Source organism: Ictalurus punctatus, chromosome 2 (assembly GCF_001660625.3).
Source record: "Ictalurus punctatus breed USDA103 chromosome 2, Coco_2.0, whole genome shotgun sequence".
In the NCBI taxonomy this organism is placed as follows: Eukaryota; Metazoa; Chordata; class Actinopteri; order Siluriformes; family Ictaluridae; genus Ictalurus; species Ictalurus punctatus.
The window spans coordinates 6,887,904-6,911,848 of NC_030417.2; the positions used below are offsets into that span (position 1 = coordinate 6,887,904).

General features: G+C 38.8%; 2 protein-coding genes across 9 annotated transcripts; both read left to right on the forward strand.

The window, feature by feature from the left end:
* The first annotated feature begins 2,399 nt into the window (after positions 1 to 2,399).
* On the forward strand, positions 2,400 to 7,618 carry pycr3 (pyrroline-5-carboxylate reductase 3). 3 transcript variants are annotated; one of them, XM_017483696.3, is made up of 7 exons: positions 2,400 to 2,553; positions 2,701 to 2,791; positions 3,832 to 3,896; positions 4,061 to 4,240; positions 4,694 to 4,906; positions 7,043 to 7,135; positions 7,216 to 7,618. In XM_017483696.3, the coding sequence occupies exons 2-7, from the start codon at positions 2,707 to 2,709 to the stop codon at positions 7,396 to 7,398; spliced, it is 819 nt and encodes a 272-aa protein (XP_017339185.1). In that variant the 5' UTR covers positions 2,400 to 2,553; positions 2,701 to 2,706; the 3' UTR covers positions 7,399 to 7,618. The 3 variants fall into 3 exon arrangements, with proteins under 3 accessions (XP_017339185.1, XP_053543157.1, XP_053543160.1); XM_053687182.1 differs by lacking the exon at positions 3,832 to 3,896; XM_053687185.1 differs by lacking the exon at positions 3,832 to 3,896 and having other exon boundaries at positions 2,420 to 2,553; positions 2,704 to 2,791.
* A 2,060-nt stretch (positions 7,619 to 9,678) lies between these two features.
* Positions 9,679 to 23,943, forward strand: eef1db (eukaryotic translation elongation factor 1 delta b (guanine nucleotide exchange protein)). Of its 6 annotated transcripts, none has more exons than XM_017458269.3 (9): positions 9,679 to 9,821; positions 17,105 to 17,219; positions 19,171 to 19,242; positions 20,022 to 20,090; positions 20,917 to 21,001; positions 21,182 to 21,288; positions 21,381 to 21,584; positions 21,678 to 21,872; positions 22,727 to 23,943. In XM_017458269.3, the coding sequence occupies exons 1-9, from the start codon at positions 9,721 to 9,723 to the stop codon at positions 22,763 to 22,765; spliced, it is 987 nt and encodes a 328-aa protein (XP_017313758.1). In that variant the 5' UTR covers positions 9,679 to 9,720; the 3' UTR covers positions 22,766 to 23,943. The 6 variants fall into 6 exon arrangements, with proteins under 6 accessions (XP_017313758.1, XP_017313765.1, XP_047015758.2 ...); XM_017458276.3 differs by having other exon boundaries at positions 21,384 to 21,584; XM_047159802.2 differs by lacking the exon at positions 9,679 to 9,821 and adding an exon at positions 15,184 to 15,202.
* The last annotated feature ends 2 nt before the right edge of the window (positions 23,944 to 23,945 follow it).

Consider the following 23,945-nt stretch of genomic DNA (forward strand, 5'->3'; position numbering starts at 1 on the left):
ACAAAAAAATGACAGATTAACTTGTACCAGAATAATGGGAAAAGAGAAAAGTATGGAGAAGGAAAGGAAGGGCTCATGATCCAAAGTATACCACATCATCTGTAAAAGTTGGTGGAGGAACCATGGTGCCATTGCTGCCATGCTATGGCATGGACATTTATGACTGCCAATGGAACTGGGTCACTGGTGTTTATTGATGATGTGACTGCTTATAGAAGTAGCAGTATGAATTGTATAGAGCTGTAATTTCTGCTCAGATTCAGTCAAATGCTGTAAAACTGATAGGACGGCACTTCACAGTCCTGGATAATGACCCAAAATGACCCAGAAACACACACAGTCATTAACTGCAAAAACATTGTATCCAAGTATTAAAAATAATCCTAATGTTTGTCCAAATTACTTTTGAGCCTGTGAAAATGGAGGCACTGTGTAAAAATGGCTGTAATTCATAATGCAATATTTTTGTTCAACTCTTTGAATTAAAGTTGAAAGTCTACACTTCAATCACATGTTGATTGCTTCGTTTCCAATCCATTGTGGTGGTATACAGAGACAACATTATGTAAATTGTGTCTGTCTGAATACTTATGTGTAGACCTGACTAGATCTTTGCAGAACAGACTGAGAGACTTTTTCAATAATCAAAACAATATACTGTGGGTATTAATCACTCAATTCATGTGTACATGTGTTTCTCACTTTCCAATGCTGCTTTTGTGCACAATATTTAATCATAATAGTACTACAATTTTGCATTTTATTTCTATAACCTTGCTGACGGACAGTTCCAATTTGCCAGGTTCAATCCTGAGCTGTGTGGAGTTTTGTATGTTTCTAGTTTCCATACAGGTAGACAGACTGGCTACTCTAAATGGTCTGTAAGTGTAATGACGGTGAATGTGTGTGTGTATAGTGTCTGCTCAATGGACTGATGCGTTCCTGCCTCATGCTCCGTGTCCCAGAGATTCACTACGCCTCTGACCACGATAAACCAGTTATTAAAAAACAATGAATGGATGTACCTTTGTCATTTTTATATTACATTTATGGCATTTGGCAGACAGCCTTATCCAGATCTCATTTGCTGTAATGTTTGCCAGCAGCATGTCGATTGTACCTTCGTCAGTGGATGTTTGTGGACGTCCACGCTCCGGCTTGTCCACAACCCTTCCAATCTTGTTTGGCAGCAGTATTGTGTGTGATGTGCTCACCATGTTTCCTGTTAAAGGCCATCGCAACTTTTCAGGATCCAGCCATGAGAATGATTTCAACAATACGTTTTTCTTTTGTCAAAGTCATTCTTAAAGGCTATCCGAAAAGATATATAATATAACCTAAGTATGAAAAATTATGGAAGACATTTTGCTAAAAATTGTTCATTTCCCCTATGTATGGAGACTTTTGGGACATCCTTTATATGTCTTATATAAAGTCCCCATGAAGTGCCTTGAAACGTATTCGATGTATAATGTAATTTCCACTAAAACAGGACGTCAGGGTAGGACATATCAAGTGCCTCCATTGATTCATATTGGTAGTAAAGAGAGACTGTACATTTTGAATGCATATATCTTCTAAATGGGAATTTTGTCGCTGTTTTATATATAACCTTAAGGCGCACCTATTATGATTTTGAAACGTGCCTAATTTAGTTTTAAAGGTCTCATACAAAAAATTTTGTCGCATCCGAGATCAAAAAACACTTAACCGGTGTCTCAAATGATTCATTCTACGATCCGTTCTAAAAGATTCATTCTAAACTCCTCCTGTCAGAGAGTTTACTCTGCTCTGATTGGTCAGATATCGCAGTCTGTTGTGATTGGTCTAACATTATCAGCAAGCAGCCAATCAAGACCAGAGGCGGGGCTTTGTGTAGGAAGTAAGTCTGGAATTACTAGCGACGACTTCTTTCAGCGGTTCAGAATCGGTACCTTTTTTTTTTTTTTTTTTTTTTTTGGAGTCAATAACTCCGTTTGTCCTGCGGTTTGATTTTTGAAACTTATATAACTTATATAATAAATTATATAACACACTACATGAAAGGTAATATTTGAAAGACATGATAACATATTCACACTAAAAGCCACAAATCCTGCCCATATATGTGCATGCAGTCCAGATTTTCTTCTTCTGTATTCTAGACAATTGTGTGCTTCAAACTTTATAGCAACAATTTGGGGAAGAAACGCATGGGAGGCATGGTCACGTGTCCACATACTTTTGACACTATAGTGTAAATATTTTTATTTATTTGTTTATATTTGGAAATGTTTTTCTCCTGAGCATTCACTGAAGCTATATTTCTTAAAGTATATTTTAATATTATATCGTGTGTGATTTTTTTCCCCCATCAGACGAACGTGTGGGTTTTTATTTATTTATTTATTTATTTTATGGGGACTTTTGTTTTGAAATACCAAAAATGGTATTTACCAAACAGGATGTCAATTCTTCATGACACGTGTTTCAGTATTCCAGATATTCTGTGCTCATTGAGAGAGAAAAACAGAACGTGCATCCTAATAAACATACAGGCTGTAACCCCCAGCTGTAAGTATACTAACATCAACACCTGTAATTCATCTACAGTGCATTCAGACTCACTGAACACGTCTCTGTGGCAGACAGTTTATTCACTGAGCTCTTTACATGTGTTGAGTGATCAGTGTTACTTTGTTTATTCCCTTTTTCCTCCAGAAGACCATGGATGAATTCTCTCAGCTGAAGATTGGGTTTATTGGAGCAGGAAACATGGCTTATGGAATAGCACAAGGCATTCTTAGAGCTGGTAGCTATATAATCCCTTTATTTACTCTAGAGCAGCTCATTAAACTGTTCTTACTGAAAACAGCAAATGCATGTGTTTGAACAGTCTAGTGTAGATTTGTGAGGAGTGTGGATTTTCCTGATCGGTCCAGAAAAACTAAACTAAAACAGAACAAAGGTCCCAACTGAAAATGTCACACTATCATCTGGAGGTTTTCAGAGATAATAGCAGGCTGGCATACTGAATATTACATGCTGTTATAAAACTTTTTATAGAAAATAAGCATAATTCTACAGTGGATATTTCATTAAAAAAAAAAGTCTACACACCCCTGCTAAAGTGGCATGTTTTTGTGATGGAAAATTTTTTGAAACTGAGATCAATTATGTCAGAACTTTCCCCATTGTTAATATGAAGTTACAACTCCTAAAACAATCAAAGATTTTAGGGCAAAATGGAAAGGGGGGGGGAGTTACAATAACCTGTGTGTACACACCCTTTTATAATTGGAGGTGTGGCTGTGAACCAATCACATTTAATCTCATGTTCGAAAGTAATGATCACACAGCTGTCATCAATGAAATTATTCTGATTAACCTCAAATAAAGATGAGCTGTTTCTGTAGAATTTTCTTGACACCTTTCATCTCATTGTTAAACAAGCTTCACACACAGCTAATCTTAATGAAATAGTTTCAAGTTATTCTACATTTTGACAGGTTTTTGCCAATGTGCAGTAAATTCCTGACAAGTGTATCATCATGTATCATGAAAATGTCTTCATGTATTGTAATATGATCATTTTCGATATATTGCTTAACCCTATATAGCATTTAAGGCTGTTTTGTTCCCCTTGTACCTGTACCTTCCGTAGTACTTTCACAACGGTGCTGGAGCATACAGTTGTGATACGGAAGTGTGAAAACCGATTATTTGGTACACATAAGGTTGATGTGCAAGCTCTTAGTTTCGAGCTTAGCTTGTGTCTCATGACTTTCATCAGTATTCCAAAGGTTCTGTTTTAAAGAACAATACAGGAGCTTGTGTGTTCTGCATTATTAGGTGATGTTGTCGCATCTAATGTGATTGTAAGCGCCCCGTCCAAAAACAACTTTTCCCGCTTCCAGGTAAATCACACTTGCGTTATTGGTTATGCTTATGTACAGTATGATGCAGTATAAAATACCCACAATGCAATCAAACATGCTTTAAGAATTCTGGAGTAGGACTATCATTTTCTAAATACCAACCAGTCTTGGTAACTATATTCTGGCCACCGTTTTTACTCCAGGCAATGGGAGTTGCAGTCACGCATTCGAATGAGGAAGTTATTCATAGTTCTCGTCTGGTCTTCCTGGCTGTCAAACCCCATCTGATCCCCACTGTCCTACGTGCACTCTCGGAGCACGTCACCCCACAACACATTATTGTCTCGGTGGCAGCTGGAGTCACAATAGGAACACTTGAAGGGGTGAGAGATGTTGTTATTTCTACTGTATATACACTCACTGGTCATTTTAATGGAATAGTACACCTGAACATTCATGTAATTATCCAATCAGCCAATCATGTGGCAGCAGTGCAAAGCACAACATCATGCTTCAGTTAATGTTCACAAGGAAATGCCTGACTGCTGAGAGAGGTCAGAGGAGAATGGAGAGGCTACTGTAACTCAAATAACCACTCTTTACAACCACGGTGAGCAGAAAAGCATCAGGTTCCACTCCTATCAGCTAATAACCGGAATCTGAGGCTACACTGTGTTCAGGCTCACGTCAAACTGGACAGTTTGACAAAGGCCAGGCTGTTTGGATAATGCATGAATAAACAGGAGTACAGGTGTTCCTATTAAAGTGGCAGGTGACTGTATTAAAATGTAGTATAAAAAAGATAACTTTAAATCGCCTCAATTTTCTCGGTCTAGTTGTTGCCCGGAGGATCCTGTGTGATGCGTCTGATGCCGAATCTTCCGTGCATGCTTCAGGAAGGAGCTCTACTCTTGGCGTGTGGAACAGAGGACAAGCAGGAGGTGGCTTCTCAGCTGAAGGTTCTCCTCTCACCTTGTGGACTGGTGGAGGTTGGACCTGAGTCCTGGATCGATGCCCACACAGGCCTAAGTGGCAGTGGTGTGGCTTTTGTGAGTATGACAACACTAGTAAACAGTATGGTTTGGAAACCTGCAACACGGTGCAGTCCAGTGTCGCAGGTTTCGGCACATCAGAGTGTCTGCTTTTTTTTGCACTTTCAAAAAGGATGACATGAAACGATGCACTGTATAGAACCACAGTTACATTCAGTGGTGCTTGAAAGTTTGTGAACCCTTTAGAATCTTTTACATTTCTGCATAAATGTGATATGAATATGAAAAACATTTTCATACATGTCCTAAAAGTAGATAAAGCGAACCCAATTAAACAAAAGAGACAAACATATTTTACTTGGTCATTTATTTATTGAGGAAAATGATCCAATATTACATATCTGTGAGTGGCAAAAGTATGTGAACCTTTGATTTCAGGATCTGGTGTGACCCCCTTGTGCAGTAATAACTGCAGATAAACGTTTGTGGTAACTGTCGATCAGTCCTGCACATCTGCTTGGAGGAATTTTAGCCCGTTCCTCAGTACAGAACAGCTTCAACTCTGGGATGTTGGTGGGTCTCTCACATGAACTGCTTGCTTCAGGTTCTTCCATGACATTTCCATTGGTTTAGGGTCAAGACTTTGACTCGGCCATTCCAAAACATTAACTTTATTCTTCTTTAACCGTTCTTTGGTAGAATGACTTGTGTGCTTAGGGTCATTGTCTTTAAATAAAACAGGATGTTTAACTCATACCTGATTGTCATCCCATTGATTGAAATCACCTGACTCTAATATCACCCTCAAATGAACTGCTAATGTTAGAGGTTCACATACTTTTGCCACTCACAGATATGTAATATTGGATCCTTTTCCTCAATAAATAAATGACCAAGTGGAATATTTTTGTCTCATTTGTTTAACTCGGTTCTCTTTATCTACTTTTAGGACATGTATGAAAATCTGATGATGTTTTAGGTCATATTTATGCAGAAATGTAGAAAATTCTAAACGGTTCACAAACTTTCATGCACCACTGTACATACCTAGTGTTTTCAGGTATCTCCCTCCTTGTTGCTGATCAAAAATCATAAATGCTGCAGCTAAATATAGATGTGGGAACCACTGTAGGATAACAGTTTTAGATTTCTTTATCCCAGTTCACTATTACACAGTTAAATCATGCTAAAGCGCCTAAAGCAGTAGATTTAAAGTCTCTTTAAAGAAAGGTCTAAAACAAAACTAGCAATATCCAATGATTATCCAATATATTAGCAAAAAAAAAATAAATCTATGGTGCTTTTGCAGTTACCTGATTATTATACAATCCCCTCCAAAGGTATCGGAACAGCAAGCCCAATACTATTGTTTTCACTAAACACTGAAGATATTTGGGTTTGAGATCAAAAGATAAATATGAAATGATGGATCAGAATTTCAGATTTCATTTCCTCATATTTACATCTGGATGTGTTAAACAACTGGCTCCTTTTTGTTTGAACCTACCCATTTTTTCCAGGCAATCAAAAATATTGGAACATGTGACAGATAGGTGTTTCCTGCTGCCCTGTTTAATTGATTCTTTAAAGATTTAATAGCTCTGAATGTCTACTCTTGGTTTTAGCCTTCAGTTTGACCTGTGAAGACTGCATTTGTTGTTAAAAAGGATAAACCAACATGAAGACCAGAGAGCTGTCTGTGGGAGAAAAGCAAGCCATTTTGAAGCTGAGAAAAATGGGAAATAAATCATAGCCATTGCACAAACATTGGGAATGTCCTGGAAAAAAAGAAATCACTGGTGTACTAACAACCAGACATAGAATAGGTCGGCCACAGGGCAGCGGTGAAGTTATCACAATCCACCATTCGAAGAAGAGTTCAAGTGCAGAAATATAGAGGCCATAACACAAGTTGCAAACCACTCATGAGCAGTTGTTTAACACCTCTAGATTTAAATATGTAGAAATGAAAGCTGAAATTCTGATCTGTCATCTCCTATTCATCTTTTGATCTCAAACCCAAATGTCTTCAGTGTATAGCGAACAAAATAGTATTGGGCTTGCTGTTCCAATACTTTCAGAGGAGACTGTATGTCTGTAAGTACTATTAAAAAATTACAAACCTTTTAAGCAATTAAGAAATTTTGTGAGATCACGTTTATAATTTTAACATCCATCTGACATGCTTGATAGGTGTACGTGTTTGCTGAGGCCCTGGCTGAAGGAGCTGTTAAAATGGGAATGCCGTGTGCACTGGCTCAGCGTTTTGCAGCCCAGACTATACTAGTAAGTATTTTTACTTACAACTGTATATGCATGAGTCATTAGTCTATTAAAAATATATATAACTTGAACGGTTTTAACAGGGTGCAGGTCATTTGTTGCGAGATGGTGAGAAACATCCAGCACAGTTGAAGGCAGAAGTGTGTACTCCAGGCGGGACCACAGTGTACGGACTTCATGCGCTGGAAAAAGGAGGGCTCAGGGCAGCCGTCATGGGGGCCGTGGAGGCAGCAACAGAAAGAGCAAGAGAACTCGGGCGCAGATAAAGGAGGAGCGAGACAGTCTGCGAGAAATAGAGGGAGGAAGAGATGAAAAGAGAGAAACGATGCCAAGACTGGACTATGAGTCATTAGTTACAAAGTAACATAGAGTTATAGATATGTAGAAGATCAAAAAGCAGCACTAGAAAAACTGTCTAAATTTAATATACATGGTTAAATGTACATAAATTCATTAAATTAAGTCATAAATGAAATCACAAACACATCTCTTGTATCGCTGTCTGCTGAGTCTATTAAATAGATGCTAGTTTATTGTAATATATTTTGCAAAGGTTTTGTCAAAAGCATTGTTTGGGAAAGCATTCTGACATGAATAGAAAAAGTTAATTAAATGGTGCACCAAATTTAGAAGCATGTTCAATCGACCATTTACTCAAAGGTTTGGTTTCTCTGGCAAAACTGTAACCGCGATATGTGATTGAGGACAGACCCTACATGGAAAAAAGTTAAATGTTTATTATTCACATATCCATCCAAGTTCTTTTAGAGCAGTGGAAGTTCTCACAAAGACATACATGATTATATTGTTCTTTATATGCATCCGTTGTTTTTAACAGCAAAGGCTTATTCCAATCACCTCCTATTCCAACTATAATATGTAGCCTACGTGCCATTCTGTTATACAGTTTATTTTATATTTAAGATTTAAGTCCTTTTCTCACTTATATGTCCAACACTGAGCCATTTGAGATGAACCCATAAACTCACAAGTTATCACTTTGGAGTAGTGTGTATTGCATTTAAAATTTAAAAGTAAAATATATTGAAACTGGTAAAAAATTAATGTTCAACATATGTTGGCTCGTGCACTTTTATGACAGCAAGGCAAACTATAGGCAACCCATGTTTAGATTTTCCACACCTGCATCAAAATAATATGTGGCTGTGGTCCTTTTTTTGCAACTACAATAGAACTTGTCATCATTAATTCTACACTTTGGGGTTGTCTTTTAGGCCTCTGGCTATACGTCCTCAATGTTTCAGACTATGCACTATTTCAGTATTGTGGTCATTACTAAATAATACAATTGGACTATTATTATTATTATTATTATTATTATTAGAAGAAGAAGAAGAAGAAGAAGGAGAAATCTAATAGTCTAGTTACATATTATAATAACATAATTTCCAGTACAACATCTCTGGGAAGTTGAACGTTCATTTCATGATTGCCTGAGCAATGGTGAGCAACAAGTTAGATTATTCCCTGGTCCAACTGAATACAACGAACAACATTGTGTTTCCTCTTATTATCTTCTGAAAGTTAATGATATTGAATTCAGAACACTAGAGTGCTTCACAGGATGTAGGCTGTCATGTTAGTTATGACCTCTTTTTTTTTGTTTGTTTGTTTGTTGTTGTTTTTTTTGTACCTTGCTAGACAGTAAACCAATGTTGCTTAGGTGTGCACCTTTTATGTCTGATGGGGATCCTCCTTCTCAGGTAATACACAGCCATGTTATGCCAGTTTCTGTGTATGTGGGTTAGTATTTTTCCCTAACCTAGATGGCCACCCCAATACGCCAATGTTTTTCGATATTTCATTCCCGATTTTGCTGTTATAATAAACTCCACTCTTTTAGGAAGGTTTTCCACTAGATCTTGGAGTGTGGCTGTGGGGATTTTTGCCCATTCATCCACAAGAGCATTACTGAGATCTGGGCCTGATGTTGGTTGAGGAGGCCTGGGGCACGGGTGGTGTTCCAATTCATCCCAAAGGTGTTCAGTGGGGTTGAGGTCAGTACTCTGTGCAGAACACTTGAGCAAACCATGTCGTCATGGACCTTACTTTGTGCACTGGTGCATTGTCATATTGGAACAGGTTCCAGTTAAGGGAAATTGTAATCCTACAGCATACAAAGACATTCTAGACAATTGTGTGCTTCCAACTTTGTGGCAACAGTTTGGGGAAGAACCACATGGACAAGTGTGCACATACTTTTGTCCATATATTGGAGGATAAATTGGTTACTGGTTTAACATAAATTAATCTGTAATGGTTCATGCTTGCACACTAAGTGAATTTAAACTGTCTGAACTGACTGTCAAAGACGCGAGGCGCAGTTTAACTCGAACACACCTTTTTGCTCTCGTTAAGAGTTCTCGCGAGATTCCACCAATTCGGCGGACTATACCATTTAGAAAGTGGCATATTATACAGAACATATTCTTTTTACTACTTTGGTTTCTATGACTACTAGGAAAATGTGAATTTAAGACACTTCAAATTTAAATCTCATCAGTCTGGCTGTGAAAAGACATGTTTTCGAACTGTAATACTGCAATAGTTTTGACCCGCCGTGACGAATGGACTTGCCCACACGGCCAATCTCTCTTCAGCACCCCAGAGCTGTCTTGTCAGGTTTCGCTCCAGGTTTTGACGAAACATTTCATTCACTTTTCACTAAGTGAGTATGTGTATTTTTTTGGGTTACGAGATATAATTCATTATCAGCATATTTCTCGGTATAGAGATCTACAACATTTTTATAACGATTCTTGAAATGTTATTAGTGTCTTTTAAGGAACTGCTATGCCGAAAGTGGCGAAATGAATCGTCACGGTCACATAAGGATAAACAGGATAAAGCATCTTATATGGCATAAACGTGGTTTCCTCTCTTTTCTTTTTTTTAAACTACGGGCTCATTTTCGAGTCACATTTAGATTTTGAAGGGTGATGTGCCTAGGTAATATAGTTAGCAGTGTTAGCTAGCAGAATCAAGCATGGAGGCAGAATGAGGACGTGCGCATGCGCACTTGGTGAAAGCTTAAAGCCATAACAATGTAATAAAATGTCTTTGATATTTTCCACTCTTCCTTTTACTTTTTGGTACCTTTGGTACTTCGTGATAAGTTTGGTTCAGTTTCTGAAGGGATGGATACAATTTTAAGTAATGTAAACACTTTCTGATTGCATTTGGAGTATGGCTTGTTTATATTGTGGTTATTCTAGTGCTTTACATTAATAATATTAATGAGATGCCCTTTAAGTCCTTGAGGTGAGTCTTCATCATCTGAAGCCACCAACATGATAGGGTGTATTGTTTGAGTATGTACATGTATACATACACACACACACACACACACACACACACACATACATATATATATATATATATATATATATATATATATATATATATATATATATATATATATATAAACCTTTGTTAAATATAGGTGTGCAACAATTATTGACACCCTTTTAGTCAATACTTTGTGCTACCTCCCTTCGCCAAGATAACAGCTTTGAGTCTTCTCCTGTAATGCCTGATGAGGTTGGAGAATACATGACAAGGGATCTGAGACCGTTCCTCCATACAGAATCTCTCCAGATACTTCACATTTCGAGGTCCACTCTGTGGACTCTCCTCGTCAGTTCACCCCACAGGTTTTCAATGGGTTTCAGGTCAGGGGACTTCGATGGCCATGGCAGGATTTTGTGTTGATTTTGATGTATGTTTTGGATCATTGTCCTGCTGGAAGAGCCAACCAGGGCCCATTTTAAGCTTTCTGGCAGAGGCAGTCAGGTTTTCATTTAATATCTGTTGATATTTGATAGAGTCCATGATGGCATGTATCCTAACACAATGTCCAGGTCCTCTGGCAGAAAAACTGCTCTAAAACATTAAAGAGCCACCTCCATATTTAACCGTGGGCATGAGGTACTTTTCCATATGGCTACCTCTCTGTGTGCACCAAAACCACCTCTGGTGTTTATTACCAAAAAGCTCTATTTTGGTTTCATCTGACCATAGAACCCGATCCCATTTGAAGTTCCAGTAGTGTCTGGCAAACTTTTTTTTTTTAAACCCTTCCAAACTGCTTGTGGTGCTGTAGGTGACTTCGGATTGTAGTTTTGGAGACTTTCTGACCCCAAGACGCAACTAACTTCTGCAGTTCTCCAGCTGTGATCCTTGGAGATTTTTTTGGCCACTTGAACCATCCTCTTCACAGTGTATTAAGAAAATATAGACACACGTCCAATTCCAGGTCGATTCATAACATCACGAGTTGACTGGAACTTCTTAATTATTGCCCTGATGATGGAAATGAACATTTTCAATGCTTGTGCTATTTTCTCATAGCCACTTTCCATTTTGTGAAGCTCAACAACCTTTTGCTGCACATCACAGCTGTATTCCTTGGTCTTACCCATTGTTATGAATGACTAAGGGAATTTGGCCTTTGTATTACCTCATATTTATATTGCTGTGAAACAAAGTCATGGTTGAACAATTTCCTGTTCCAAGTCACCAGGTGTACTAATTTTTAAAAAAAAAATATCAATGGAAAGATACTTCAAATATATATTTCTCATTTGAATTCATAGGGGTGTCAATAATTGTTGCACATGTGTATTTAACAATGGATTTGAATAAAACTGTGTTTTATTTGCAATTGTTTGATATCCATGAGAGTATTTTTGTGATTTTTTGAACAAAAGATTAAAAGGTTAAACAATAAAGACAATTTTTCACAGCCTTCTTTGCTCATATTTACCAAGGGTGTCAATATCAGTGGAGGGCACTGTGTGTGTATATGTGTAGATGTGTGTATATGTGTACGTGTATATATGTACACCTGACCATCACACCCATATGTGCTTGTTGAGCATCCCATTCCAGATTTAGTTGCCGTTCAAGGTGTTCATTGGGGCTGTTCACTTCAACCTTTCCCATGTCTTTATGGAGCTTGCTTTGTGCACAGGGACATTGTCATGCTGGAACAAGTTTAGGCCTCAGTACCAGAGAAGGGTAATTGTAATGCTACAGCATACAAAGACATTCTAGATGTCTGACAGTTGTGTGTGTCCAGCATTGTGGCAACAGTTTGGGGAGCAACCACATATGGGAATGATGGTCAGGGGTCCACTAGGGCTGCACAATTAATTGAATATTGATTTTGATTACGATTTTAACTGCTCACGATTACATGAACTTGATCGACTGCGATATTGACGTTTACAGATCGTCCTCCGCTGCATATCAAATCAAGCGCTGTAATTAAACTTACAGCCAGTCACCATAGAGTAGCTCCGGGATTATGTCATTTTGTAACGCCAGAACCCGGAAGCGAGTTCGCATTCTAGTCCTTCTGGGTTCCATCTTCCCAAAGTCAATGTTTTTTTTTTTTGTTTGTTTTTTTTGTTGTTTTTTTTGTTGTTGGTTTTTCTTATATGGAATTTTGGTTAAAAGCCTGAAGTAAGGTCTGTGGTGAACACAAGCTCAAAATACTTTCACGTTTTATTCTACGACATAAAGTACACCAGTAATACCCCACTCCTGATTTTATTTTATTTTTTTAATCTTTTACGTGTATTGATAAAGGTGATTGCTAACATGTTGCTAAATGACGTTGTTGGGGACATTAAACGCCGTCATCACGCCAAACAGGAAAAAACTTTGCAGATAAACTGGTTCAGGTTTGCTGTGCAAGATTCCAAAAAATGTGGATGAAGATTCATCCACAGAGTAAATCTGTACTATGGAAAATGTTTTAAATCACGTTTGGAAAAGTTGTCGGAAGCTTGGTGATGTTGAAGTCGAGCGACCGTGGTGTATTTCGTTTATAGCGTACTGTTAGCTGTTTATTTCTGGCGATTGTATTTAGGCTTCAAACTTCATAAAAGTTGTGTTCATTTGTGAATATTATCTTGGACAAAACGTGGTAGTGTTGTTCACTTTTGTTGATCACAGAGCTTATTTTTTGCAATAATCCAAAAGGCTATGGGAAATTCCTATTGGGCTTATGTCAAGGGAAACCGGTGTGATGATAACTTCCGGGTTTTGGTGCAAAATGACGTCATCCCTGCGCCACTCTATTGGGTGATCTGGCTGTGTCTCTTCTCCTGTAAACACTGTTATTGCCTTTTCTGCATTCGCCTGAACTGTTTTAATTTGGTTGCATATTGTTATATTTGATGCATATTTTCATTTAGTTGATGGCATTTTTATCCTATATTTTGAGTACAATTTTATTTATATTTTGCTTCTAAGAGATGATGCACTTTAAGGATCAGTCTAATTTGATGCAAAGATTTGCACATTAGCAGGAATGTAGCACAACATGGAGGTGAAAGCAGCGGTCTGTTAATTTAAATGTGAAAGTGCAATAAAATATGTCGTCCCTAAAATCAATGAATAATCGTGATGAATAATCGTGATGATCATTTTGGCCATAATCGTGCAGCCCTAGGGTCCACATACTTTTGGCCATGTAGTGTATGTCAGGAAACAAGCGTGGTCCTGGCTAAATTAAAATAAAATCAAGCCTGATTCTGGCTTTATCTGTTTTATTTCCTGCTGCTGACTGGATGAAGAACAATCTGAGCACACATTAGTGCCATTTGTTTGCTTATTGAGTTACTCTTTACTTAAGGTAAGACTGGATCAGGTTTGTATACATCAGGCAAAAACCATTGAATGCATGATAAATCTGAACGTCACATAAGTGTACTTCATTCATCAATTCCCAGTCATAGTTCAGAAATATGCATTGGAAATACCCGTTTTAGCCTTTTTTTTTTTTTTTTTTTTTTTTTTTTTTTTTTTTTTTTTAAACTAGGTTTTGAATGCAAACTCTGAGCTCTTAATCGTTTTGGGAGAACTTTTTTGAAATATTTATTTTCTATTATGTGAAAGAGATTGCATTGAAGATTGCATTTCAGTTTGCTTTTGTAAATCATTTGATTTGAAATAAATACATAAGGCATACATGGCTCATGTCAAACTGCATGTCTGTAAATCCTCTGTAGTACAGATTTAGTGCTACTGGACTGGGAAGTGCTGTGCTGTTCCGAGAATCTTCTGATATCTTTATTTCTTGCTGGAGATATTCACAGTTTACCACCTCAGTGTCTTTGCATGCATTGTCCTACCTGTCTCTGTGTGTGTGCTTCTTATTTTCATGTAATTCTTCTTCTTCTTTACTTAATAATTAACACTTTATCCCTCGTGACTCTACTTCTCTTCTCTCTTCTTCCCGCTTTTGGTCTGCGCCGGATGCAGCGTAATGCCGCAGAGAATTGTAATCAATTCCAATGTGGAGGCCAAAACCACTGGCCGTTCAGACGTCGGAGGCTGTATGTCCAGCGCGGTCATACAGGGCCTGTGTTCGGAGCGTGCTGCTGTATGGTTTGACTCCAGAGCTTACGAGAGAGCAGAAAGCCACTATTATATGAGGCTTCAAGAGTGCCAAAATGGGACCACATCTGCTGCAAGTACCTCAAATTCCCAGCGCAGCCAAGAAAATTCTTTACCCAAGGCTATCTTTGACCAGTCTCCTACACGCCCAGATTCAATGACCACCCCTCGTTCACTTCAGTTCTTGCCCGATAGCCCTTTAACCCATACATTATGTGACGAAGGCTACCTGTCACAAACCCCAACTCCTGCCACTCCTGCCTCAGCACCAATTAATGGCCTGCCTTTTGTGCCAGCATTCCTCCAAGGGGTGTGGTTTCAGAAGCCTCTCTATGACCGTGCAGAAGCAACTTTCTACCAGAAACTGTACCATGTGAATGAGCCTCATTCTACACGCAATGGAGAGCAAGAGCAAGCATGCCTCGGGCATCCCCGTGTCGCTGTCACTAACAAAGCCAAATCTGATCAGAGAAAGGAGAAGAAACCTGGCGCTGATGGAGAAATGAAAGGAAGCAGTGCATTATGTCACTATCTGCATGCAGACAGCGAGAGGGTGTGGCTAGAACGCAGTCGATATGCGGAGGCGGAAACTCGTTTCTACGAAGCCGTTATGACCAAAACCAGCCGTAGCCTATCGCCGAAGTACGACTTTGACTATATACACACAGTGAAATTGCACATCCTTATGCTCCCGAGTGGCGCGACAGAAAAGCGTTCGCCCTATCGTCAGGAGTTCGCGAGTTTGAATCCTGACGATGCCACAGCCATCCGTGGACGGGAGCCAAGGGAGCAAAATTGGCCGTGCTCTCTGGGTGGGGTGGATGGCATTCTGTCTCTCTCCTGTCAGTCACTGCAACACTAGCCAATCGCAGATGGCTGTGAGCTTGTGTATACAGAAGATGGCGGATAGCGCTTTCCTCTGTGCTGGCTTCCTGTGTCGCAGAGGTTAGCCTTCACCCTCACCGGTTTGTAGCTGTTGCATGATGGGGGAGAGCTGGCTGGTGGGTGAGAATTGGCCAGTGACCAAATTGGTAAAGGGGAAAAAATGGGTAACATATACACATAAAACTTGACCATGAAATATAAAATAAGTAAAGTAAATATGTGCGCAGTAATTTTAGACCCGTTTTTATGTGTTCTCTTTTTTTTTTTTATTCTGTTCATTATTATACTTTATTTTCTCATGTTTAGTCTAGGATACCAAGTATAATAATTTGATTTTCATTCATAATTTTTATGCCTCCGCCACTGAGTGGAGTCAACGTCTTCCTTCCTGACTGTCATACAAAGCTGGTACTTACAGTATATCTTCATGGGCAGGAACTCTAGATTAGAGGTTGACCAGTAGATCGGTTTTGCTGATTAATCGGCACAGATTGCTGGAACTATCGGTTATCTGCAAATATCTGCACCGATAGTTTTTCCCGGTTGCGACGGTTGCTGGAGCGGCTGAGAAGGGTCTACTTTCATTATGCAGTACGAGAGCGGCCTCTAGAGGCGATAAAAAAAACTCACTGACAAATTTTGTTGTGTTATTTGAAGTGTTTTTTGATTACTTTTGGAGGTCTCTCTTTTTATTTGTTTGGATTTTATTTAGTTTCATATTTATTAATAGCTTATATATATATATATATATATATATATATATACATATATATATATATATATATATATATATCATTTAAAAAGTAAAGTACATTTTCATGGTAAAGTCAGTACTGTTTATTTTTGTAATAAAGTTCAACAGTATTGTACTTTGAATGCTATGTTTTCATTTAGTATAAATTTAAAAAGCTTAATCAGTTATCTGCAGGTACTGCCCAACTTAGTGATGGGTATTGGTTAAGTCCACTATCGGTCGACCTCTACTCAAGACCCAATTTCATTGTTGTTATGTTTTTTTAACCATCCGGCCATTCATCACTGTGTCTGTGCGTCCGTCCAAGATCCTCCTAAGTGTGATGTCTCAAGAACAAGTGGTGGTTTGTTTGTAGGATTTATATATATATATATATATATATATATATATATATATATATATATATATATATATATATTGGAATTATAAATAAATAAATAACCAGCAGATGAACTGATCAGACTTTGGAATCGACCCAAACATGGTCAAGGTCAAAGCAAGGTCTGAAATAGGTTTTCCTCAGTAGCTTCCTTCCTGTTTGATGTATATTTTTAAGCTGCAGTTGCAATGAACATTAAAGTCAAAATTTTGACAATAAACCTGATTTGCAATGGGGGTTGAAATAAATTTGATTGCAACTGTAGTTCTGGTGTATACATTAGTAATGAGAAGGACTAGACATGTTGGTGGCGGAGGCATCCATGTCGAACTGTTTCTTTTATACAATTTGCTCTTCACGTGTTTTGTCTTATTTGTTTCTGCTTTGTTTAGACTCTTTGTCACAAATTTGTGTACCTGTATTCATTTGGATACTTTTTTGTTTGTTTGCTTTTTGTTTACGCAATCTTGTATTGGCTTGTCCTATGTCCTCGTGCTGAAGTAGTGCCTCTGATTTATGTCTCCAGAATGAGTGCAATGGAGTTCTTGGCTCAAGAGAGGATATGGTTTGACAAGCCTCGCTACGATGAGGCTGAACGAAAGTTCTATGAGAGGATGAATGGCCCCACGCTACCTCCCCAGGTATGCACATGCTCCAGGTCATCCAAATGTGTGTGTGTGTATGTGTGTGTGTGTGTGTGTGTGTGTGTGTGTGTGTGTGTGTATATATATATATATATATATATATATATATATATATATATATATATATATATATATATATATATATATAAAAAAAATAGATGTGCAGTCTATACAGATATGTATGTATGTACAGTGAGGGAAAAAAGTATTTGATCCCCTGCTGATTTTGTACGTTTGCCCACTGACAAAGAAATGATCAGTCTATAATTTTAATGGTAGATTTATTTGAACAGTGAGAGACAGAATAACAACAAAAAAATCCAGAAAAACGCATGTCAAAAATGTTATAAATTGATTTGCATTTTAATGAGGGTAATAAGTATTTGACCCCCTCTCAATCAGAAAGATTTCTGGCTCCCAGGTGTCTTTTATACAGGTAACGAGCTGAGATTAGGAGCACACTCTTAAAGGGAGTGCTTCTAATCTCAGCTTGTTACCAGTATAAAAGACACCTGTCCACAGAAGCAATCAATCAATCAGATTCCAAACTCTCCACCATGGCCAAGACCAAAGAGCTCTCCAAGGATGTCAGGGACAAGATTGTAGACCTACACAAGTCTGGAATGGGCTACAAGACCATTGCCAAGCAGCTTGGTGAGAAGGGGACAACAGTTGGTGCAATTATTCGCAAATGGAAGAAGCACAAAAGAACTGTCGATCTCCCTCGGCCTGGGGCTCCATGCAAGATCTCACCTCGTGGAGTTGCAATGATCAAGAGAACAGTGAGGAATCAGCCCAGAACTACACGGGAGGATCTTGTCAATGATCTCAAGACAGCTGGGACCATAGTCACCAAGAAAACAATTGGTAACACACTACGCCGTGAAGGACTGAAATCCTGCAGCGCGCGCAAGGTCCGCTGCTCAAGAAAACACATATACAATATACATATACATAAGTTTGCCAATGAACATCTGAATGATTCAGAGGACAACTGGGTGAAAGTGTTGAGGTCAGATGAGACCAAAATGGAGCTTTTTGGCATCAACTCAACTCGCTGTGTTTGGAGGAGGAGGAATGCTGCCTATGACCCCTGGAACACCATCCTCACCGTCAAACATGGAGGTGGAAACATTATGCTTTGGGGGTGTTTTTCTGCTAAGGGGACAGGACAACTTCACTGCATCAAAGGGACGATGGATGGGGCCATGTACCGTCAAATCTTGGGTGAGAACCTCCTTCCCTCAGCCAGGGCATTGAAAATGGCTCGTGGATGGATATTCCAGCATGACAATGACCCAAAACACACGGCCAATGCAACAAAGGAGTGGCTCAAGAAGAAGCACATTAAGGTCCTGGAGTGGCCTAGCCAGTCTCCAGACCTTAATCCCATAGAAAATCTGTGGGGGGAGCTGAAGGTTCGAGTTGCCAAACGTCAGCCTCGAAAGCTTAATGACTTGGAGAAGATCTGCAAAGAGGAGTGGGACAAAATCCCTCCTGAGATGTGTGCAAACCTGGTGGCCAACTACAAGAAACGTCTGACCTCTGTGATTGCCAACAAGGGTTTTGCCACCAAGTACTAAGTCATGTTTTGCAGAGGGGTCAAATACTTATTTCCCTCATTAAAATGCAAATCAATTTATAACATTTTTGACGTGCGTTTTTCTGGATTTTTTTTTTGTTATTCTGTCTCTCACTGTTCAAATAAATCTACCATTAAAATTATAGACTGATCATTTCTTTGTCAGTGGGCAAACGTACAAAATCAGCAGGGGATCAAATACTTTTTTCCCCTCACTCTGTGTGTGTGTGTATGTGTATATATATATATATATATATATATATATATATATATATATATATATATGGATGTGCAGTCTATACAGATATGTATGTATGTACACAAAATGAACCTATGTGGCTCTGTTCTCTTTATCTAAAAATGCAGGACTCGGGTGCTAATACTATTCTTCAGGACATTGCTAGAGCACGAGAGAACATCCAGAAGTCTCTTGCTGGAGTGAGTAGCTCATGTACTGTTAATATGGTCCTGTGTACGGTTTAATAAGACGTGCCATTCTAATCACTTTGACACATTCATAGCAGACAACACATAATCTATACAGGTGTCTGTGCATATAATTCATCCAAACCAACCCGAGTGCGCCACTGTTTAATAACAGTTCAGTTTAATAACATATCAGTTTAATAATATTTCAGTTTAATAACATATCAGTTTAGAAATACGGCACACTTTAATCTTATTACGATTCTCGTTTACCTGACGGCGATTAAGGTGAAATAGGATGCTGTATTCTGTTTCATTGCATTTAGCACATTTAGCAGCGCAGATATTGGGCTAATTCATCAAATTGTCTTTATTTTTGCCTCTCATTGAAGGAGAATGCGTGAACGTCCAATATATATCAAGCTATTCCAGGTGTAAGTGTGGGGGGATTTAGTTGCGTAAGCAACTTAACCATTTCTCGTTTGGAAATTCCATCAGAATGATTTCTCCCACTTGGACATACCGTGTAAAGAGGCTACTGATTTTTATTTATTTAAATTGATTTTTTTTTTATTTTAACCTGGTTGAGTGTGAGAGAAAGGGAAACAACGGAAGGTTAAATTGATTGAGATTAAATTGGAGAGTGCAAGAGAGACATGGTGTGTGTGAGTGTGTAAATGTGTGTGTATGTATGTGCATGAGAATGTGTGTGTGTGTGTGTGTGTGTGTGTGTTACCTTGCTCTCACTGTCTTTTCCAGCACCTTATCTCTATACGTGTTCTCTCCCCCAGCTGAAGACGACCTTGCAGCCAACTGCAGGCTCTGCCCATAAATCCCCAACCCTTTCCCACAGCCTCACTGTAAGCGTGTGTGTAACAGTTACATGTCGCAACACATTGGTCCAAATTAGTCAACCGAAAAGCATTGTTTGCGCGTGCTGTGGTGTGGACAATTAAAAAAAAAATTTTTTATTTTTAAATCTTAATTTTTCGCTCCTGTCCTTTGCATGCATTTGTTTGTGTTGTCCAGTGCTCAGTTGAGTATTCACTCAAGACCATCTTCGAAAAGACTGTTGCTTACAATAAATTGGTAAAAGAAAAACAGACTCAAAACATTGTTCAGTATGTGTGTGCTGTATATTTGTATGTTTATAATAGGCCCCTTTTATTAACGTGTCTCTTGAGTGATGGGATAATAATCGGTCAATGATTAGTACGAGTGTAAAAACTGGCTCATGTGTGTCTTAGTGACACGTTGTGATCTGTTCCTCTGATATATGACATCAGCGTAACACACGCCGAAGAAAGCGCTTTCTGCCCTCTTCCACATACACGCACTCAAAGCTGTCCACGATTGGCATGTGACTCTCTGATTGACAGGCGAGAAAACCTAGACCATCCATCCCACCCAGAGAGCACTGCCAATTATGCACGCTCGGTTGTATGATTGCTGAATGAAGCAAATTATATATATTTATAATTTGGTGGTCAGTCATGAGAAGGCCAAGTCTGAACGGTTGTAGGCTCAGGTGTCCACTTTTGACCCGATCACTTGAGGCATATGTTAATATCAGAGGTCAAAGGGGTCATATTTGCATGTGTGTCACATTGACGTAGGCTTCCAGGGCTCTTTATTTGCAAATAAACTGTAAACTACAGCGGTGTGTGTACGTGTCGGTGTTTGCAGACGGCAGGAGGCAGTGGTGCTGAACACGGGGAACTTCTCACACGCATGAAGAAACTGGAACTGGAGAACCACAGTCTACAAAAAAGTACGAGAAAGATTTGAGAGTTTATAAATTCATGAGGCCTATTAGTTACCGTTCGAATACTGCACATGCTTTCTGTGCTTTTAATGTCGCAAGTATAGGGCAGAAATTTTATTTCTTTATTTGTTTGTTTGTTTTAAGCGAATCCTCAATGACTGTCTGCCTCATTACTCTTGCTTTCAGTTGTTGAGGAGCTGCGTTCCGCTCTCTCTAACCTGGAGAGTCGAGTCTCAGTCCTGGAAAAAAGGCCGGCAACCCCAGCGGCAGTGGTTAATGGAATCGCTTCTCCTGTGAGTAAACAGAAATATGCTCTTGGACATTTATGCACCATGGAAATGAGTTGTTTTACATGCTTCCATGCTGCTTTTTTTTTTCTTTCCAGCAGAAGACTGCTCCTCCTACGCAGAAAACACCTCCTGCGCAGGCAGATGACGAGGATGACGAAATAGATCTGTTCGGTAGCGACGATGAGGTGGACGAAGAGGCAGAGCGTCTCAAGGAGCAGCGGCTCCAGGAATATGCAGCCAGAAAGGCCAAAAAACCTGCAATCATCGCCAAATCTTCCATCCTGTTGGACGTCAAGCCTGTACGTCAGTTAGTGTTCTATTCTTTGCATGTTGTGAATTATGCTGCGTATCACTTCAGTCAATTTCAGGCCGTGTGTGTATATTATGTGTAGTGGGATGACGAGACCGACATGGCGAAGATGGAGGAATGTGTGAGGTCGATCCAGGTCGACGGCTTGCTCTGGGGTGCCTCCAAACTGGTACCGGTTGGTTACGGTATTAAGAAGCTACAGATCAATTGTGTGGTTGAGGATGACAAGGTGGGAACAGACCTACTGGAGGAGGAGATCACTAAGTTTGAAGACTATGTAAGTATATATGGATGCATGTACAGTACCTCAAGGCCAGTGCACACACGAATCAGCGTCGCCTAAATAAGACGCACGACTAAAGTCCGTCAAAATGCAACCCGGTCAATCCTGCTTCCTGTTTATTTCCTGCTGGCATTTTTTAAAAACTTTATTTAAGAATATAATCTACAACAGTATTGTAATTGTGCTGGCCTTACTTGTGGAAGCCTGCAGAGCAAATAGCTGTTGGAGAGTAATTATGCTCGTTATACCACCACGGAAAAGCAGATAAGCATGCATATGCTGTTTGTTTAGTCCCAATGTGTCCTGTTACTTGTAAAATAAACTGTGCTGTAATTACAGCTCCAATTATCACTACATCCTACTGATAAAGGGCCTCGTTTATCAATCTTTTAATAAAGTTGTGTTAATGTTTGGCACGTCAAATTTCCACTGGATTTACAAAAGTTTTGGAAAAACGCTGACTTCCTTCGTACACGCACACATATGTTGGTGAATGCCTGTAACCTGTAAATTACCAGCTGATTTGCATTTGGTGACGCCCACAAAATGCCATAAAAGGCAAAGTTCCCACATCTGAAATGGCAAAAAAAAAAAGTTCTTTGTACCCCCCCCCCCCCCCCCCCCCCCCCCCCCCCAACAAATGCTGCAAGGGAAATTCAGATGTCACCTCACATTGTAGCATACTTACCATTTCCTCTTATTTATTTATTTATTTATTTTTAAAACAGCAAAAAAAAACCCCACCTGCATTCAGGGCCTCAGTAATCAGTTTCACTTTACCTCCCCCACATCTCCTGTGTATGCTATCAGTGTGTGTATTCTGACGCGCTTTTCTGTGTCTTTTGCAGGTCCAAAGTGTGGATGTAGCAGCTTTCAATAAGATTTAAAGCACTAACATACTTTTCAATCATGTCCACCTGCACTACATACACGCTATTAATGAAATAATATTTGACAATAAAGAGCCCTGACTTTATTATTGACTTTTTACCTTGTGCTTTTAACTGTAAAATTAAGCGTACTGTACTCTTTATATTCCAGGAAACACAAATAGTAATGTACAAGAAAACAACAAAAACCCCAAAGCAACAAAATGTGCAGCTGTATTTGCAGTTCTGACTTTTACAAGATGAGTTGCAAGATCTGAATGTGTATTAAAGATATACGGAGTTAAAATGTGCACACTGTAGATGGTCCAGATTGATGATGATGCAGCAGTTCACAATTTTTTATTATTTTTTTTATGTGGAAAGGCTGATGATTGTAATTGTAGAAGAATCCAGAGAATAGCTACAGTGCATTACTGTTGTAATTGTAGTGTAGTACACAACTTTTCCAAAAAATAAATAAATAAATAAACAGAACATTTTGGACAGAAGTCCTTCATCAGCTGGTCCCACCTGAACTTTTATTTCATTTACAAATATTTTTTAATTGGATTACTAGCAAACAAATTGAGTAATGCTGAAAATAAATACAGTCAATACAATATTACTGAAAGGGAACATGATAGTCTCATGTTAATATGAAGTAACGATTGGTTTTGTCTTTGACTGATTAAATACCAAGCTCTGATTTTAAAAAATAAATAAATAAAAATGTTTTCACTCATTGTGTTTATATGAAATATACAGATGAGTTTTTTCCCCCCTATTTTTATTTCAAGTAATGTTGCCCAACGCTGGATATAAAGCCTTATTTAATCTCAGATCATTACAGTTTTAGGAGAATGTCAAGGGACTGTATCTGCATCATACATGTACACTTTGACCATTCTGTATTTAAACTCTGGAGATAGATTAAATGACTTGCAGGATGTTCTGTGAGTGTATGTAAACCTGCCTGTATACGTAGCTTTCTCTGAGCCTGTTGTGCTATTGCAAAAGATCCAGCCATGATGTTCCAGCTTCAGCCGCAGACCCAAAATCTGTACTTTCCCCATGCCCCTGGGATACATAGAGAAACTAAAACAGATCAACTGTACTCAGACGTGACTGATGTTCTTTTTCTCTCAGGTACTGTCTTTTCCCATTGTCGCTGTAACCAATAAACGGTGTTGACTGTATT